The sequence below is a fragment of the Macaca mulatta genome, chromosome 13 (assembly GCF_049350105.2).
Source record: "Macaca mulatta isolate MMU2019108-1 chromosome 13, T2T-MMU8v2.0, whole genome shotgun sequence".
Classification (NCBI taxonomy): domain Eukaryota; kingdom Metazoa; phylum Chordata; class Mammalia; order Primates; family Cercopithecidae; genus Macaca; species Macaca mulatta.
Window position 1 is genome coordinate 5,727,501 of NC_133418.1, and position 19,474 is coordinate 5,746,974.

General features: G+C 46.7%; 1 protein-coding gene across 1 annotated transcript in view; it reads left to right on the forward strand.

Annotated features, from left to right (window-relative positions):
- C13H2orf92 (chromosome 13 C2orf92 homolog) overlaps positions 1-17,317 on the forward strand; it is a 41,750-nt gene extending 24,433 nt beyond the window's left edge. Inside the window, exons 7-11 of the mRNA XM_028832198.2 lie at positions 2,633-2,731; positions 3,960-4,031; positions 13,633-13,743; positions 15,414-15,564; positions 16,920-17,317. Of these exons, the coding sequence (XP_028688031.2) occupies positions 2,633-2,731; positions 3,960-4,031; positions 13,633-13,743; positions 15,414-15,564; positions 16,920-17,052 (566 nt within the window). The 3' untranslated portion in view covers positions 17,053-17,317. The remainder of the gene's footprint in view (positions 1-2,632; positions 2,732-3,959; positions 4,032-13,632; positions 13,744-15,413; positions 15,565-16,919) is intronic.
- Positions 17,318-19,474: the final 2,157 nt, after the last annotated feature.

A 19,474-nucleotide genomic window follows, 5' to 3' on the forward strand; every position in this document is an offset into this window, starting at 1 on the left:
TGCACTACCATGCCTGGCGAATTTTTTGTATTTTTAGTAGAGATGGGGTTTCACCATGTTGGTCAGGCTGGTCTCGAACTCCTGACCTCATGCTCTGCCTGCCTCAGCCTCCCAAAGTGCTGGGATTACAGACGTGAACCACCGTGCCTGCCTGTTTCAGTTGATTTAAAAGTTCTGGGCCGGGGCGGTGGCTGTAATCCCAGCACTTTGGGAGGCCGAGATGGGCGGATCACGAGGTCAGGAGATCAAGACCATCCTGGCTAACACGGTGAAACCCCGTCTCTACTAAAAATACAAAAATTAGCCAGGCGCGGTGGTGGGCACCTGTAGTCCCAGCTACTCAGGAGGCTGAGGCGGGAGAATGGCGTGAACCCGGGAGGCGGAGCTTGCAGTGAGTGGAGATCACGCCACTGCACTCCAGCCTGGGTGACAGAGCGAGACTCTGTCTCAAAAAAAAAAAAAAAAAAAAAAAAAAAAAAAAAAGAAGTTCTGGAGGCCAAGTGCCTCAATCTCAGCACTTTGGGAGGCCGAGGCAAGTGGATTGCTTGAGGTTAGAAGTTCAAGACCAGCCTGACCAACATGGTGAAACCCCGTCTCTACTAAAAATTAAAAAAAAATTAGCTGGGTGTGGTGGCATGAGCCTGTAGTTCCAGCTAGTTGGGAGCCTGAGGTGGGAGGACATTTGAGCCTGGCGAGCAGAGGTTGCAGTGAGCTGAGACTGCACTACTGCACTCCAGCCTGGAGTTCTGAAAATAAATAGTGGTGATGTTTACACAAAACTGTGAATGTTTTGAATGCCCTTAAATCGTACACTTAAATAGAGTGAAAATGGGCCAGGCATTGTGGCTCATGCCTGTAATTTCAACAATTTGCAAGGCTGAGGTGGGAGGCTCACTTGAGGCCAGGAGTTCCAGACCAGCCTAGGCAACATAGTGAGACCCTGTTCCTACAAAAACTTAAAAAATGAGCTGAGTGTGGTGACGCATGCCTGTAGTCTCAGCCTTGGGAGGCTGAGGCGGGAGGATCGCTTGAGGCCAAGAGTTCAAGGCTTCAGTGAGCTATGATTATACCACAGCAGTTCAGCTTGGGTGACACAGCGAGACTTTGTCTCTAAATAAATAGTAGAAATGGAAATTTTATGTTAAGTGTATTTTACCACCACCACCACAACCACAGAGCTAAAGCCAAGGCCCAGGGAAGTCCTCTTTAGCAGAGAGCTGAGACGGAGGAAAGGGTTCTGAACCACAGCTGTCGCTGAAGGAAGCTGTGCAAATGCCAGTGAAGTCTCTCCTGAGGGTGCCTGGGCTGTGCGTCGGGAGCGAAGGTTGAGGGTCGCCTTAGGTGTGAGAAGGAGCGACCGGGACAGTGGCACTGATGCTTCCCCCCAGGTTAGGAGGCATTCGGATCACAGAGCGATGCCTGTTCGTTCCTGCTTGCGAGGGAGCAGATCTCTCGACACCCGGTGGGTCTCCGTTCCGGCAGCTGTCCGTGTCAGGAGCGCTGGGCTTGCTTCTCCCCATGGAGCCATCACAGAGGCCTCGGGCAGTCTGCATAGACCGCTGCCTGGCCGGTGACCAGGAGGGGACGAATGAGCAGATGCAGGTAGCACTTGCAGTCCCTCTCGCTGTGCCTTCAGCACCTGCTGTCTAGGAGGCAAAGGCCTTGTTCTCGGCCTCCCAGGTGACCCCGGTGTCTCTGAACGCGGCCCCGTATGTGTAGGAGGCGGGTGATTGCACCTGAAGATGGGAGAAGAGTTGGGGATTTGGGAAGCTCCCATCACCCCTCAAGAGCCCACTGACCGGCCCAGCACCCGCCAGGTGAGCCTTGGCATTGGAGGCCACAGCTCAACTCTGCAGTTCCCTCTGGGCAACATTTCCAGGGACTCGTAGGTCCCCATGGTCCTCAAGGAGGGGTGGTGAGAGCAGCTCCTCATTGTCCTGGTGACCCTCATGGTTCATTTTCTGGTGTTTCTGTGGCGAGCTCCTGTTACGTCGAGCGAGTAAAAATCACCGAGAACCAGCAGCCCCAGAAATGCACCGAGAATAAATATAGGATGAGTGGGGTTTGTGAGGACTGTTTTCTGTGTCTTAGCAGGGAAAGCCTGGAAGGGAAGGTAAAACTTCTGCTTCCCAGGAAAGCCAGAAGCCTGAGAACTTAAAAGGGAAAGAGAACTTAATACGTTTCAAAAATGTAACCCTCATGGATTAGCAACAGTTTTATAAACAGAGAGCTTTCCCAGCTTATAGAATCTGTTCTGATTCATCTGTGCCCCCACAAACTTTACCCTATTTTTAAGAGTCATCTTGCGAACAGCCTCAAAGGTGCATCAGAATGACAACGGAAACAAGAAGAATTATTAGGGCACGAAGTATCGGGAGATCTGAGGCCATATATCTATAGTGCACAGTGTTTACTGCCCAGGATATCTCAGACAATCACAGTTTTCTGGAAATGATTTCGGTAGTTGGAGTTTTCCTTCCCAAGACAAGGCATTTTAGGGAATAGCGTCCTATATCCGTGGAGTTTGCGTCCTGTAGTCACTATATTCATAGACTGCTTTAGGTACTTACAGAGCAAAAGATATCAGTCCTGCATTGCTGCCATTAACGTGCCTTTGTTTGCTTCACTGGAGATGAAATTCTACTGCAGGTGTTTCCCAAGGTTCCATATGACCCGTCATTTAGCGAAACAACAGCAGTCCGATCCATTACAAAGACAGACATGAGAAAAGGCAAGTGTATGCCGTTAACACAGTAAGTGCACACATTTCTGTAGGCCTATGTGTTGTCTTCAATGTGCTGTTATCATCCTAGCAGTCTCTAAACCAACTGCTGCTGGCGGGGCAAAGCCAAATGGAGATAGGAAGGAAACAACTGTCTGAAATCCTCTCTGTAACCTTCCCCCCGCTGTGGAGTCTGTGCTCCGAAGCGTGACTATCCCTGTATTTTGGGGTGATCCTTGATGTGCAGTGTTAGGCAGGTTCTGCCACCCTGGAGGTATTCAGAGGACAGAAACCTGATCTGCAAGCGGGGTTCCCCGTTCCCGACAGCAGGAGCCCCTAGCAGCATTATAACTTTCAACCCAACACACGAATCCTAAGTGCACAATGTGGTTTGAGAGGGTTAGTGCAGTCATTAATACCCCATTCAGTGGATGATAAAACAAGACTAAAAAATGACTAGCTTAGGCACATCCAGAAAAATGACACATGTGAAAAGCGCACTCTTTCCCAAAAAGCAGCTTCATATTAGGGGAAACATTTAGCACGTTGGGAATTAGGATAGGTATCTGCTCACAATAATAAGGATAGAATAGTGTACTGGAAATCTGCCAGCTGTGGGTGCAAGTGCCCCAGGCAGGGAGGGGGAATGGGCACTGTGTTGGTATTCTGCAGATGTTTGCGCCCCAGTTCCTGAGGGTAGTCTCCATGAGGGTAGTCAGGACAACTGCCTGGGCACCTCTGCAGTCGGCAGTGAGGCAGCCCCGCTCTCTACATCAAGGCATTCACTTTCAAACACACATTTGCTCTTACAAGTTGAGTTCTATATTAGCATTTCAACTTAGAAATGGAAAATAAGATCAGGCGCGGTGGCTCACGCCTGTAATCCCAGCACTTTGGGAGGCCGAGGTGAGTGGATCACTTGAGGTCAGGAGTTCGAGACCAGCCTGACCAACATGGCGAAACCCTGTCTCTACTAAACATACAAAAAATTAACTGGGCGTGGTGGCACATGCCTGTAGACCCAGCTACTTGGGAGGCTGAGACATGAGAATCACTTGGACCCGGGAGGTGGAGTCGTGCCACTGCACTCCAGCCTGGGTGACAGCAAAACTCTGTCTCAAAACACAAAAAAACAAAAAATGGAATACAAAATATGGGCCCAAGGTGCTTGCAAATGTGTACTGATGAAGATCCTTTTTCTTCTTCTTTTTTTTTTTTTTTATGTGTCTTATCAAAGCAACCAGTGTTGCTTGGAATTCTCCTGGACCAGAATATTTCCTTGGCAGTGTGGACAAAATTCCCGATAAAGGTAAATGCAAATGCATAACATTGGAATTGAGGGTCGATAAGTCGTCGTTCTTCTTCCCCCCCCCCCTTTTTTTTTTCCATGGAGTCTCGCTCTGTCACCCAGGCAGCACAATCTCGGCTCACCGCAAGCTACGCCTCCCAGGTTCAGGCCATTCTCCTGCCTCAGCCTTCCAAGTAGCTGTGACTATGGGCGCCCGCCACCGCGCCTGGCTAGTTTTTTGTATTTTTTAGTAGAGACAGGTTTTCATCGTGTTCGCCAGGATGGTGTCGATCTCCTGACCTCGTGACCCGCCCGCCTCGGCCTCCCAAGGTGCTGGGATTACAGGTGCGCTGGGATTGCAGGCGTGCAGGGATTACAGGCACGCTGGGATTACAAGCATGCAGGGATTACAGGCGCGCTGGGATTACAGGCGCGCAGGGATTACAGGTGTGCTCGGATTACAGACGTGCAGGGATTACAGGCGTGAGCCACTGGGCGGCCCCTCTTTTTCCTCTTACCTGACCTGAGTTCAGAGCTGAGGGTCTGGCAGATGGTGCTCAGACTCTCTTGTAGAGAAACACCTGTACTTGGCTGCACAACGTGGGTGCTTCACCCTGAATTAGAAAGAGTTCCCCAATCACTGGTAAGGTTTTGGATACCCATGGTTTCCCCAGATCCCCCCCTGTGCGAGTCTGCTTCTGTGATGTGTACAGCAAGGAGGAGCAGATCAGAATGTTTATTCTCTGCAGGCAGACAGATGCTAGCCAGGAGGGAGAGAGAGCAGGCCACAGACAGCTGGTGCCTCCTCCCAAACTGACCTGGGCTGGTCCTTTCCCCTCTGGGGTGGTGGGGCTGGGCAGGGGCTGAGCACATTCGGGAGGTGCTGCACCAGAGGGATTCTCCCCTTCTCCTCAGGAGTGTGGGAAAGCGCTGCCTCCAGCCAGGAGCAGAGGTTCATCTGAGCGATCTGATCATGCTGGAGGGAGACTGGCTCCGAAGACAGGATGAGCAGCTAGAATCCATGAAGCATTTCTCCCCTAGAAAGACTTAAAATATTTAAAAGAAAAAAACCAGGCCAAATAGGTCACTGTCCGAGCTGGGAAAAACGTGGTCTTCCCTGGGTGCAGGATTATGAACCTCGCCAGGGGTTCCCGGGCCGCACCGTGCATCAGCCAGAGGTAGGGGCTAGGGAATGGGAAGAGCTGATTAAAAATCCTTATTCCTGGCCGGGCGATGTGGCTCCCCTGAAGTCAGGAGTTCGAGACCAGCTACTTGGGAGGCTGAGGCAGGATAATCTCTTGAACCCGGTAGGCAGAGGTTGCGGAGAGCCAAGATCGCGGCACAGCACTCCAGCCTGGGCGACAAGAGCGAAACTCCGTGCTGGGATTACAGGCGTGAGCCACTGCGCCTGAAAACAGTATGTTTTCATGTCTTGTCAGACTAGTTCCCCTTTTGCAGTTTTTGTTTTTTCATTGTCTTCCTGGCTATTTTTGCATGTTTGTTTTTCCATGTGAACTTTAGCATCAACTTGTCTAACTTCATCCAAAGGCTTTTGGTATTCTGATTGGCATTGCATCAAATTTATACGACAATATTCACTTTGGGAAAACAGATGTTAGGTCATCCTATGCTAGAAATGGGAATGCCTTTCCAGTTCTTCAAGTTTATTTTCAGTGTGTGTTAAAGTTTTCCTTACATAGATTTTTACATGTATCTTCTTAAGTTTATTCCTAAGTCACTTAATTTTCTATGTTGCTATTGTAAGAGAGGGGGTTTCTCTATCATTATACCTTCTACCTACTTAATGTTTGGGAATAGGAAGGCTTGCTTTTTGGATATGAATTTTATGTCCTATTGCCTTATTCAATTCTACATATACTGTTACATAGATAGTTTTACTTCTTCTTTTTTTTTTTTTTTTTTTTGAGATGGAGTCTCACTCTGTTGCCCAGGCTGGAGTGCAGTAGCATGATCTCAGCTCACTGCAACCTCTGCCTCCCAGGTTCAAGCGATCCTCCTGCCTCAGCCTCCTGAGAAGCTGGGACTACAAGCATGCGCCACCATGCCCAGCTAATTTTTGAATTTTTATCAGAGACAGGATTTCACCATGTTGGCCAGGCTGGCCTCCAACTCCTGACTTCAGGTGATCTGCCCTCCTTGGCCTCCCAAAGTGCTGGGATTACAGGTATGAGCCACCATGCCCAGCCAGTTTTACATCTTTACCTATTGTTATGCCTCTACCTGATTTATTTATCGTGTTTAATTGGATTGCTAATACCTCTAGGTTAATCTTGAGTGGTTGCTGGAGATACAGTGGGAATCCTGCTTTGTTCTCGCTCTTGGAGAAAATGCCTCTTGAGTTTCCTGCTTAAGAGTCTGGTTATAGGACTAATATGAATAAGAGATTATCTATCTGTATATCTATCCTTCCATCTACACACATACATGTAAATATATACGGATACATATATTTATACTGAAAATGATAATCTGTCCAAAAAATACTTTTGGGTATTTTTTTCTGTTTCTATGAGTTGAGTTACTTTAGATATCTCATGTAAGTTGCATCATACAGTATTTGTCTTTTTGTGATTGGTTTAGTTCACACAGTATAATGTCCTCAAGGTTAATCCATCTTGTAGCATATGACAGAATTTCGTTTCTTTTTAAGCTGAATAATATTCTATTGTATGTATATACCATAGTTTCTTTATCCATTTATCTATTGTTGGACACTTGGGTTGCTGTCATGTCTTGGTTATTGTAAATAATGCTGCAATTGGCCGGGCGCGGTGGCTCAAGCCTGTTATCCCAGCACTTTGGGAGGCCAGGACGGGTGGATCACGAGGTCAGGAGATCAAGACCATCCTGGCTAACATGGTGAAACCCCGTCTCTACTAAAAAAATACAAAAAGCTAGCCGGGCGAGGTGGCGGGTGCCTGTAGTCCCAGCTACTCGGGAGGCTGAGGCAGGAGAATGGCGTGAACCCGGGAGGCGGAGCTTGCAGTGAGCTGAGATCCGTCCACTGCACTCCAGCCTGGGCGACAGAGGGAGACTCTGTCTCAAAAAAAAAAAAAAAAAAAAAAGCTGCAATGAATATGGGTATGCAAATATCTCCAAGATCCTGTTTTCAGTTCTTTAGGATATGTATCTAGAAGTGGGATTGTGGGGTCATATGGTAAATCTATCTTTAATTTTTTGAGGAACCTCCATATGGTTTCCATAGCAGCTGCACTGTTTTACATTCCCACCAATATTTGCAAGAGTTCCCACTTCTTCACATCCTTACTAACATTTGTTATCACATATTTGCTTGAGTATTTGAAAAATCAGGAATAGGCCGGGCGCGGTGGCTCAAGCCTGTAATCCCAGCACTTTGGGAGGCCGAGACGGGCGGATCACGAGGTCAGGAGATCGAGACCATCCTGACTAACACGGTGAAACCCCGTCTCTACTAAAAAATACAAAAAAAAAAAAAAAAAACTAGCCGGGCGAGGTGGCGGACGCCTGTAGTCCCAGCTACTCGGGAGGCTGAGGCAGGAGAATGGCGGGAACCCGGGAGGCGGAGCTTGCAGTGAGCCGAGATCGCGCCACTGCACTCCAGCCTGGGGGACAGAGCGAGACTCTGTCTCAAAAAAAAAAAAAAAAAAAAGAAAAATCAGGAATAGGTGGGTGTTGAATTTTTGGAACTAATCATATGATTCTTTTCCTTAAGTCTATTAAGATTATATATATGATAATAATGAATTTCCTAATGTCAAACCAACCTTGCATTCCTAGAATAAATTCTACTTGGTCATAGTGAGGCTTGGAGAGTCCAGTCACTGCTCAGGAATCTTGGGCTTGGGCCCAGCTTTTTCCCTGCTTCAGCACATCTGTGTTGTCACTCAGACTGGCAGGGGACTGGGAAGGAGCCTTGGGGTTCCTTTAGCCACCAAGAAAGCAGCAGGTCCTTGTATAGATATGTAGACTGAGCCATGATTTATAACTTTTAATTATTGATGGATATGGTAGGTGTTTCTCCATTTGTATTCTTTTTCAATTTTTAAAAATTATTATAGAATACACATAATATGAAATTTTACCATCTTAACCATTTTTAAGGGCACAATTCAGTGGTATTAAATATATTCATAATGTACAACCATCACCAACATTCATCTCCAGAACTCTTTTCATCTTATAAAACCAAAACTCTATATGCATTAAATAATAACCATGCATTCCCCCATCTCTGCATCCCCTGGCAACCACCGTTCTACTTTCTGTGATTTTGACTACTCTAAATATCTCACGTAAGTTCAATCATACAGTATTTGTCTTTTTGTTACTGACATTTGATTTTGCATAATGTCCTCAAGATTCATCCATGTTGTGGCATATTTCAGAATGTTCTTTCTTTTTGAAGCTGAGTAATATTCCATTGTATGTCTCTACCATGTTTTGTTTACTCACTTATCCCTTGATGGATATTTGGGTTGCTTCCACATTTTAGCCTTGTGAATAATCCTGTTATGAACATGGATGTACAAATAATTCTTTGAGACCTTGCTTTCAGTTATCTTGGGTACATACTCAGAAGTGAAATTGCTGGATGATATGGTGATTTTGGTTTTAATTTTCTGAGGAACTGCCATACTGTTTCCTATCATGGCAGTAACATATTACATTCCTACCAACAGCACACAAGGGTTTCAGTTTCTCCACATCCTTGCCAACACGTGTTATTTTCTTTTTGTTTGTTGCCCGGGCTAGAATGCAGTGGCACAATTGATCTCAGTTCACTGCAGCCTCCGCCTCCCAGTTTCAAGCGATTCTCCTGTTTCAGCCTCCCAAGTAGCTAGAACTACAGGTGTGTGCCACTGCACCCGGCTAATTTTTTATATTTTTTAGTAGAGATGGGATTTCACCATGTTGGCCAGGCTGGTCTTGAACTCCCAACCTCAGGTATTTCACCTGCCTTGGCTTCCCAAAGTGCTAGGATTATAGGTGTGAGTGGCCGCACCCAGCCTATTTTCTGTTTTTTTGATAGTAGCCATCCTAATGGATATGAGGTGGTATTTCATTGTAGTTTTGATTTGCAATTCCCTAATGATTACTGATGTTGAGCATCTTTTGAAGTTCTATTTGCCATTTGCATATCTTCTTTGGGAAAATGTCTATTCAAGTTCTTTGCCTATTTTTGAATCAGTTGTTTGTATTTTTGTATTTTGTTGGGTGTCAGGAGTTCTCTCTGTAATCTGGGTATTATTCCCTTACCAGATAAACAATTTGCAAATGTTTTCTCCCATTCTGGGTGGGGTACCTTTTTATTCTGTTGACACTGTCTTTTGATGAACAAAATTTTAAAATTTGCTTAAAGTCCAATTTGTCTATTTTTTCTTTGGTGGCCTGTGCCTTTGGTATCAAACCCAAGAAATAATTTCCGAATCCAATGTCATGAAGTTTCTGCCCTCTGTTTTCCTCTAAAAGTTTTCATAGTTTTAGGCATTACTTTTAGGTCTTTGGTCCACTGTGAGTTAATTTTTGTTTATGGTGTTGGATAAGGATCTAACTTTATTATTTCGCATGTGGATATCCTGTTTTCCTAGTACCATTTGTTAACCTATTAAAATTATTGTGCTGGTTTTGCAAATGTTAGGTGTGGTCTGCCCAGGTATGTATATTACAGTGCCAAGATACCTCTGCCCCTGAATAATGTACCTTCACCCCTGAATAAGAAAATGCCCCTGAATAATTTACCTTCACCCCTGAATAATCATTGTTCAAGTAAAATTAAAAGATATGCTTGGGGAATAGAAAGCCTACTATCTAGCTTGATCTTTTGATTTCTAAAACTGTTTCTTCAGTCAATTGCTTTCACATACTTTTACTTTCAAATCTTTATTTTTCCTTCAGGAGGAACCAGGATGACATTTTTTTCTTTTCTCTTCTTTTTTTTTTTTTTTTTTTTTTTTTGAGATGGAGTCTCACTCTGTCATCCAGGCTAGAGTGCAGTGGCACAATCTCCGCTCATTGCAACCTCTGCCTCCCAAGTTCAAGCGATTCTCCTGTCTCAGCCTCCCGAGTAACTGGGACTACAGGCACACGCCACCATGCCCGGCAGTCTTGGCTAGCAAGACAGGTTTAGCAGGGTGGTTCTGGCTCAGAGTCCCTCGTGAGGTTACAGTCAAGATTCTTCCAGATTCATTCTCTCACTCAAGACCTAACTACTGATCTCTCCTACCCAGCGGAAGGTACTGTGCTGGAAGCTAGTACTCAGTGAGGCATTCTTGTCCTCCAAGAGCTCCCCACAGCTCTTAGGAGAGTCAATCGAATCAATAAATAACTGTTAGATATAAACAGGCTAACACTGAAGGTCTTTAAAAAGTGCTTATGTTGTATTTGCACAGAGTTCTGGGAGAACAAGAGGCTGATCTCCTTAATAGGGTTTTTCCAAGTAGGAAGAGTGAGGGAAGAAGAGGGCTGAGAAGAACCCGCAGGCAGTGACAAAGCTCATGTCTGGCAGCTGAGAGGGCTGATCAGATCCATCTTCAGAGGGTGGGAGCTGCTCTCAGGCTACTCCGCAGGGACAGTAAATTCCAGACCACACTGTCTGCACCTCCTGTTTGGCAGCAGTGACCACTCAAAAAAAAAAAAAAAAAAAAAAGAAGAAGAAAGAAAAGAAAAGAAAAAGGAAAAAAGGCTGGGTGCGGTGGCTCACGCCTGTAATCCCAGCACTTTGAGAGGCCGAGGCAGGTGGATCAACTGAGGTCAGGAGTTTGAGATCAGCCCGACCAACATGGTGAAACCTCATCTCTACTAAAAATACAAATATTAGCTGGGCGTGGTGGTGTATCCCTGTAATCGCAGCTACTCGGGAGGCTGAGGTAGGAAAATCGCTTGAACCTGGGAGGCGGAGCTTGCAGTGAGCCGAGATGGTGCCACTGCACTCCAGCCTGGGGGACAGAGTGAGACTCCGTCTCAAAAAAAAAAAAAAAAAAAAAAAATCAATGGTCAAAAACATCTCAATAGGAGGAGGAGTGGAGAAATGACCATTCTGAGAAGTGAAGTGTCTTGTAAAATGTGTGCCCAGGTCTGTGGACAGCAGCTGTAGCTGTCGATGATCTTATGTCCACTGAATGGAATGTAGCATCAGTCCTAGCAATAGCATGCTGTTAACTTGTAACCAAAGGCTCACGTCAATGTTAGAGTCTCCAAAACACAGAGAATTATGAAGATGTAAGACTTCAACTTTTCCTTGAGCACAAAGTCAAACTTTCTTGGTTCTGCACTCCTTTAAGAAGGTTTTCACCAAGCCCAGCACATGCTTGATTGGCAGCTTGGGTTGAGCCTACAGCATGGAAGGACGGGAGAATTGCTCTTGTAATGGGTGGCTGCTCCTGTCATAGTTAATAGCTGTAAAGTTGAAAAGAAGTCTGGAAATGAAACTGTGTTGGTTAAAAATTTGATAATTGTGCTTGTTTTTTCCCACAAAAAAAATAATCCAACAATTGATCAAACGCAACCCATCAAACGCAAAAGACGCCTTCAGACTCTTCACAGAACCTTAGGTAAATGAAAACTTCGTCCATACTGACGATAAGAATAGGCAGTGGCTCTTAATTCTGTCGTCTTCTGCCTCCGGTGGAGAAAGAGTGAAAATGTGTTCCCGTGTCAGGTCTACCATTGCTACAGCTCTGTGGAAGAGCAAGCCGAGCGCGCCCCCTAGTGGATAACTCGATGCTCGCCAGGGCTTTCTGTCTGCGGCTGTTAGTCTCTGGATTCCGATTTGACATGTTTCATTTCAAAAGTCAAGTTAATTATCAGTCTTATTAAAGTGGGAGTTTTCTCTCTTTTCTAAGCCAAGTTGAAGAAGGAACAGATTTCTCTCTTTTTTTCAGGAATAACTAGAACTTCATGAGACGGTTATCAGACGCCCACATGGTAGTCTTAATCATATTGTGATAATTTTCTGTTATTTTATTTTATTATTTTGTTTAATTTTATTATTCTTTTGAGACAGGGTCCCGCTCTGTTATCTGGGCTGGAGTGTAGTAGTGTGATTATAGCTCTCTGCAGCCTTGATCTCCCGAGTTCAAGCCATCTGCCTATCTCAGCCTTTCTAGTAGCTGGGACTACAGGTGTGTGCCACCATGCCTGGCTAATTTTTTTATTTTTTTAGTTTTTAGTAGACATGAGGTCTTGCTATGTTCCCCAGGCTGGCCGCAAACTCTTACTGCGACAATTCTCTCTCTCTCTGTGAACGAGGCCAAGGAAGATTTACCAAGCTCATCCAAAGCTGCCCTGCCCCCCTTCCAGCCCTTGGAGGTCTCCCATCTGGGGCTGGGGGCTCCAGCCTGCTTTGAAGTCTTCTAGGGTGTGAGATTCATTACTTCTCATCCTTTCCCATTCCCTTCTTGATAGCTCACTTTCTAACCGCTAAACAGTCCAAACAGATTTCCCTGGAGCGCCTACCCATTGGTTCTAGTTTGTTCCCCACAGCTTCTCCAAACATCTCTCAGCCTCTTCCCAGGCCATCCTGCATCTGGCAAAGACAGGCAGGCCATGCTGGCCTCCCAATTTTCTCCAAGCTAAACTCAGGCCCTTTGACAGGTCCCATATGCCAACGAGTCAGGCACCAAAGGGCAAAGCTAGGATGCAAATATTTCTCATTTTCTTTTCTTTTTTCTTTTCTTTTTTTTTTTTTGAAACGGTGTCTTGCTCTGTCCTCCAGGCTGGAGTGCAGTGGCGCGATCTCCGCTCACTGCAAGCTCCACCTCCCGGGTTCACGCCATTCTCCTGCCTCAGCCTCCCAAGTAGCTGGGACTACAGGTGCCCGCCACCTCGCCCGGCTAATTTTTTTTGTATTTTTAGTAGAGATGGGGTTTCACTGTGTTAGCCAGGATGGTCTCGATCTCCTGACCTCGTGATCCACCCGCCTCAGCCTCCCAAAGTACTGGGATTACAGGCTTGAGCCACCGCGCCCGGCCATATGTCTCATTTTCGACTGTCTTCTTTCTATTAAACTCTTCTGCAATCCGTCTACCAATACCTGAGTATTTCAGTGTGGTTAATTTTCCTCTCTTGTCCTTGCAACTCAAGAAAATTTTTATAGTACTTTGTGGTTTCAAAATTATTTTCATGAACATTATACAATCTGTGAGGTAGGTCTTACTATCTCTATTTTATGCAAGTGGAGAAGTAGGTTGGGGCTTAGAGAGGTTCTCACTTGGGTCCTCTAAGCGTGGTCCTCTACCCACAGAAGCAGCATCTTTCAGGATCTGTGAGACATGCACATTCCCAGGCCTACCCCAGACCTACGGAATCAGAAACTCTGGGGTGGGGCCTGGGAATCTGTGTTTTCAAAAGCCCTCCCAGTGTGATTCAGATGCACACTTAAGTGTAAGAAATGCTGCCTCAGCTGTGGGTGGGTTGCCCAGGAATTTGTTAGATTTTTTAAAAAGCAAACAGAAACAAAAAAACACCAAAACGCTGAGGTTCTGTAGGCTTTATTTAGACTTTTCCCCCAAATCCTCCCTAACGCCTCACTTTGAGTCTAGAAGAAGCTACTTTTATCATAAATGCTGAAGTAATCACAGGCCGTGGTTGTTTGTAGATGAACACATTTTATCTTTTGTAGATCACCTTTCAGAGGAGAAGAGGTTTAAAGAATCCTCTCTGTCCGACAGGGATTTAAGAGAGCAGTTAACTACTGTAGATAAAGAAACACTTCAAGGGGCAGCTAAACCAGGTGGGAACCTATATGGTATAAACCAAGTATGATGCTTAAATACAGACAACTTCTGAATGTGTCTTTTGCCTTTCATGGTATTTTAACTGACACCTTTAGTTCACCCACAAAAGTGAAATAAATCTGCCGTGAATACAATCTGCAGTTAAAATTTATGAATTAAACCAACTCCAGAGGCTGGGCATGGTGGCTCACGCCTGTAATCCCAGCACTTTGGGAGGTCAAGGTAGGCGGATCACCTGAGGCCAGGAGTTCGAGACTACCCTGGCCAACATGGTAAAACCCCGTCTCTACTAAAAATACAAAAGAAAAAATTAGCTGGGCGTGGTGGCAGGTGCCTGTAATCCCAGCTACTCGGGAGGCTGAGGCAGTTCAAGAATCACTTGAACCCAGGAGGTGGAGGCTGCAGTAAGCTGAGATCGCACCAGTGCACTCCAGCCTGGGCAATAAGAGCGAGACTCCATCTAAAAAACAACAAACAAACAAACAACCGAACTCCAGGAATTTCACCACTCTTCCAAAAAGATGCTACTTTTATATTGTTTCTGCACAGCCAGGGCTTCACCCCTGCTCATCCCTGTGCCCAGACCTGTTTAGAGTGGGCAGAAACTTACCCATGCTGGCACCAAGCGCAGTACACCCCTCCACACTGCCACTCCCTGTCAAAATTATACCTGGTTGTCACTTCCTAATGCTTAGAAACTAAATGCCGAATTATTGCAGCAGAGCCTTTGAGCTGCTGGACACGCTGCCCCTTGGCATAGCAGAGCTGAAGGTGGGAGGCTGGACATGCCCTATTTTCTCCCCATCACCAAGAAGACCCTTGCTGAGCACTCCCCGTGTCTACATCACCAGCTGCCCTGGACAGCTCTCCACAGGAAACCAGCCGATACCTGGGATCCTACCTCCATGCCCGATTTCCCTGATGTCGTTTTCTTTTTTGGTCACATTATAAATGGATGCTGATGTGGGCTGAGATCTCCTTGCTTTGAGATCTAGCTAAGACTGCCGTGTTTTCCCCAGCCCGTGCTCAGCGGTATTCCCATCCACTCTCACACTTTCTGTAAGTCCTCAGAGGGGCTCAGGAGTTCAGGATCATCCGTGGCGTTGTGTTTGCCTCGTGCTGGTGCAGACGTGAGGTCCCCCAAACCTACACCCACGAGGTGGACTGTGTATGCAGTACCCCTTCCTGAGGCCAGGGGGCAGAGGAGGGGCAGCAGAGAAGAGGTTCTATCACTGCCTATGAAAAGCTGCAAACGGAATATTTGTCTCCATTGTTCTTCAAAGCCTTTGCAGTAGGATTTCTCAACCTCCTCTAGTGCCCCCGCCTCCTGTCACCCACCTGAGCTCTCCTCTGTTCTTCTCTTTACCTCTTACAAACTGGTCTGTGGAACTTTATTTCTGGTTGCTTTGTTGCGTGCCAGCCCATACCCTCAGTGTCTCATCTCCACCTCCCAAAAGCATCTCATCTTATCGCCAAATAGCAGATGAATGCATTTCCCCAAACAGCCAGTTCCTTCCCAAGAAGACTTCTGGAACCGGTGGCTAAGACGCCAAGGTTTTTATTCTGTTATGAATGGAATGAACAGGTGTCCCTTGCAGGTTTCGTCCTGGTGGTGGGGGGCCCAGCGGGGATCTCTGTTCACTCTGCGCTGTGTCTTCTCATTTAGATGCTCACTTTAGGACTATGCCCTGCAGGCAGCTTCTGCATTTCCTGCAGAGGAACACCATCATCGCCGCCATCTCAGGGGCGGTCATCCTCACGGCCACCGTGCTGTTGCTGCTTGGTTTGGCCTCATACATCAGGAAGAAACGACCATCGTGAGTAGTGCCGGCATGGCCTTCCTTCCAAGAACCTGCGGGTGTTTGAACTCACGCTGCCCCCAGGGCTTCCTGCTGATCCGGTTTAGGAGGAGGGCGGAAGCTGCAACCCTGGTCGTGCTTCGGCATCCCCTGGCCTGCTCTGTCAAAGCACACAGGACCTGGGCCATGGGTTTTAGGCACAGCCTGGGTGATTCTGATGCACAGCCAGGTTTGGGGATCCCTGGGTGGGCCAGGGTTGCCTCTCAAGGCCACTGCAGTTAGGCCAGACCTGTCCCCATATTGAGGGCTCTGGCTGAAAGATTGGTAAATAGAAATATGGATTTACAAAAGAAAGGAAAAACACAAATCTAAGGGGGCGAGGAGGGCTGAAGCCACAAAGGAGAGTGAGAGCAGGGCTGATATCAGCTCATTCACACTGACACAGCTGCCCTGCTTGTTAGAATACTGAAAGCCTTCCCTGAGCTTCCCACTGACCTCCTGATCTTCTCTGTGCTCCTGCAAATGAAGGGTTAGTGCCTGGCATAGCTGTGGCCCTCCAAGGCTCTGCTTCAGTGGTGGTCATTTTGACCGGTCAGTGCCTGTCTACACCAGTTGTTAAATATTTTGGTTAGGCCTCTAGATGAGGGAGCTCAGGCACAGAGGCACTCACCATGAGCAGGCACTAGAAAGCAAATGGTTTGCACGGTGATGTGTATGCATAGCTGCATTTTGAGATTATGTGCTTCTTGCTGCATCCCCGGGGACACGTATTCCTGACCGCAGAAGGAAGAGCAGCTCCCCACAGTCCCTCAGGTCCTGCCCGACACCGGGCTGAATGCTCAGCTTGCCCCTAGAGCAATGGGGTGGAGGCGTGTGATGAGGGGAAGTGTCCGTCCCCACCGCTACCCACCGTCTGACTCCAGAGGTAGCAGGGTTTGAATTTTCCCACAAGAGTGGCATTGCTTTTCCTCCATGCCAAGGTTCCTGGGACTGGTGATCCATTCAGGCCACCTCCCCCCATCCCCACCTCCAGCATCCTCTTCCTACCAAGGCTCATCCATTGGACCTGCCATTTTCCCTCCATGCCCCTTGAGATGCCAGCAGAAAGTGGTTAGAACTGTGGCCCCATCCCACAGGGACCAGTCAAAGCTGTGGATGGCCTGAGTTAGTTAAGAGAAAGTGGGGGGAAGAGAGTTTCCCAGAGGCTCTGTGCTGCCCAGAGGTAAAAAGAATTTCACAGATGACAAACCCTACTGATGGGAAACAGAATCCTCACCCTGGGAAGCGCCAGCCTCCACCACTGCCCAGCGAGTAGACGGCAGGAGCTCCTGTGCACTGAGCTGAGCACTATGGTTTTTATTGTTTTGTTTTAGATCTCCTCCGGCAAACACGACATATAATATTTTTATAATGAATGGAAAGACATGGTGGCAAAATTCTGAAGAAAAAAATTTCACAAAATATACAAAAAAAGAGAAACAGTTGAAGAGCAGCTCCTGTGTCTAAGCCAGGTTGCGGGGCAGTCAAACCAGGACTTGAAACCACGATGCGAGGACATTTCTCCATCCACACACCACAGGGAGGCAATTCCATTTCTGCCCGGGGAGGTGTATTCTACAAAAATGTCTGCTTCCCGTCCCAATTTGAATGGACCAAGAAAAACTGCTTTGCCACAGGACACCTGTGGCAACATGGCACTGATGGCCGGCGTCGGCGAACCCAACAGACTATAGACTTATCATTTAATAAAGCATTGATTCATTTATTCAGTCATTCATGGAACAGATATTAATAGACCACCTCACATGCTGACAATATCAAAATACAATGAGGAAACTTAAGAGTGACCCAGATATGCATTCTGTCCCAAGCAAGATCATAGTCCAGGGTGTGAACACAACCACACTAAACAGCTTTTATGGGAGGTGGGAGTACAGAAAGTTTTGTATCTACAAAGAAACTGCTAAGAATTATGGAAGCTCCCCACGAGGTGATTTCCTGCTTGCATGACCAGGAAGAAGAAATGGGGTAATTGAGAGTGTCATGAAGTGGGGTTATTTATTTATTTATTTATTGAGTTGGAGTCTCGCTCTGTCACCCACGCTACAGTGCAGTGGCGTGATCTTGGCTTGCTGCAACCTCTGTCTCTGGGTTCCAGTGGTTCTCCTGCCTCAGCCTCCTGAGTAGTTGGGGTGACAGCTACGTGCCACCATGCCTAGATAATTTTTGTATTTTTAGTAGAGACGGGGTTTCACCATGTTAGCCAGGATGGTCTCGATCTCCTGACCGCATGATCCTCCTGCCTCGGCCTCCCAAAGTGCTGGGATTACAGGCATGAGCCACCGCACCTGGCTGAAGTGGGGTTATTTATAAAGCTGTGATCAGGGTTAAGGGAAACTGATGAAGAGTGGCGCGGCACCTGGAGCGAGCGGGAGCGGGAGCTGATGCCATTAGGGGAGGCTAATGACAGGCTGTAACCTTTGGTGGAGGAACAGGGACACATTGGAACCACTCAACAGGGAGAGATCAGGGCGATGAACACCCTGAACGCCTGCTCTTGGAGCCCTTTGATTTCCTACAAGTGAATTCCATTGGCCATACGTATGGCCACTTACCAGGATGACTTTCCTCAATGCACAGTCACCGTGGTAAGTGGCCACAGGTCCCCTTGGAGACCACTGAGAGAAAGATGAACAGTGTACATTTTTGACAGTGTAGTAGGGCTCTTCCTCAAGGAGATCCAACCTCCCCATCATTTAATGGGTTTGGGGTATATAACCTAGCTCATGTCTGGGAAATAATTGAGGGACTGTTACTCTCTATTTTGCTAATTCAAGTTAGACGTCTAATTATACAACATGGAACTCTGCTTGCACAGATCAAGTCAGAATTTAGTAGATTGCTTATCTACTTCTTTTCTAGGGACATCATGATGAACTAGACAGTGCCAAAGGTCCCTGTGAGTTCGACTATTCTGGCTGACATTTTGACACCACTGTTCATAACAGCAGCCATATCCACCTTGCCTTTGACAATAAGTATGGCCACTCAGACCTCACCGTCCTGGGATCCAACTATCTGCATTGCATTTTGGGATCCCAGTTTGATGGTAGCCGTTTCCATCGTCATTTCTGACCTGCAGAAAGGAATTACTACAGAGCTCTCAAGGACTCTGGAGCCCTCCTCACCAATTTATTTCTCATAGTCATGATAAAAGGTGTATTGTTTGGACCCTTCCAGGGTGGGTGAGCAGGTCTTACATGATAAATCCACTCTAATATTCCAGATTCCTTAAGCCTTTGGGTCCCTTCCTCTACAGTATAAGAATAGAGTTCTGGCATTTCAACTTCATTTACTGTGGGTTATCTTTGGACTCATGTTTCAGCTAACCAACCAAATGGAGCCCTTTCTAATCCCTCCAGCTAAAACACGGAGCCCAGAACCTCTGCTCAATGGGCTCATACCAATAAATGCAGCCTGATACAATGCCATGTTCCTTCCATCATTACCCCACATCCTTATATCTATGTCTATGCACATTCCTCACGTTTACGTCAGTATACATTAGAAAAATCATGCAGTTCTTTCAGTGCTTAGTGTACCTTTTGTTGTATGGGGTGCTTTATCCTCACTCTTTGGGACCTGCTGGAATTTGAGTCTAGTTATGGGTCTAGAAGCAAAGAGGAGTGGTAGAAGTGGGTCCTGAGGAGAATTGGTGGGGTCTTGTTAGAGGACCTTGGGAGAGGCCATTACAGGGTTCTACAGAAAAATCAGGGTTAACCTCCTCAGAGAGGGTGGAAGGGCTACTTCTGCTGGCAAACAAGACTCAGCAGAATTTAGGGGTTTGATACTCCCAACTTCACTGGGATCTTCCCATATGTCCCCATTCCAGTTTTTTAGGATACCATTCATTTTCAGTCAGTTCTCT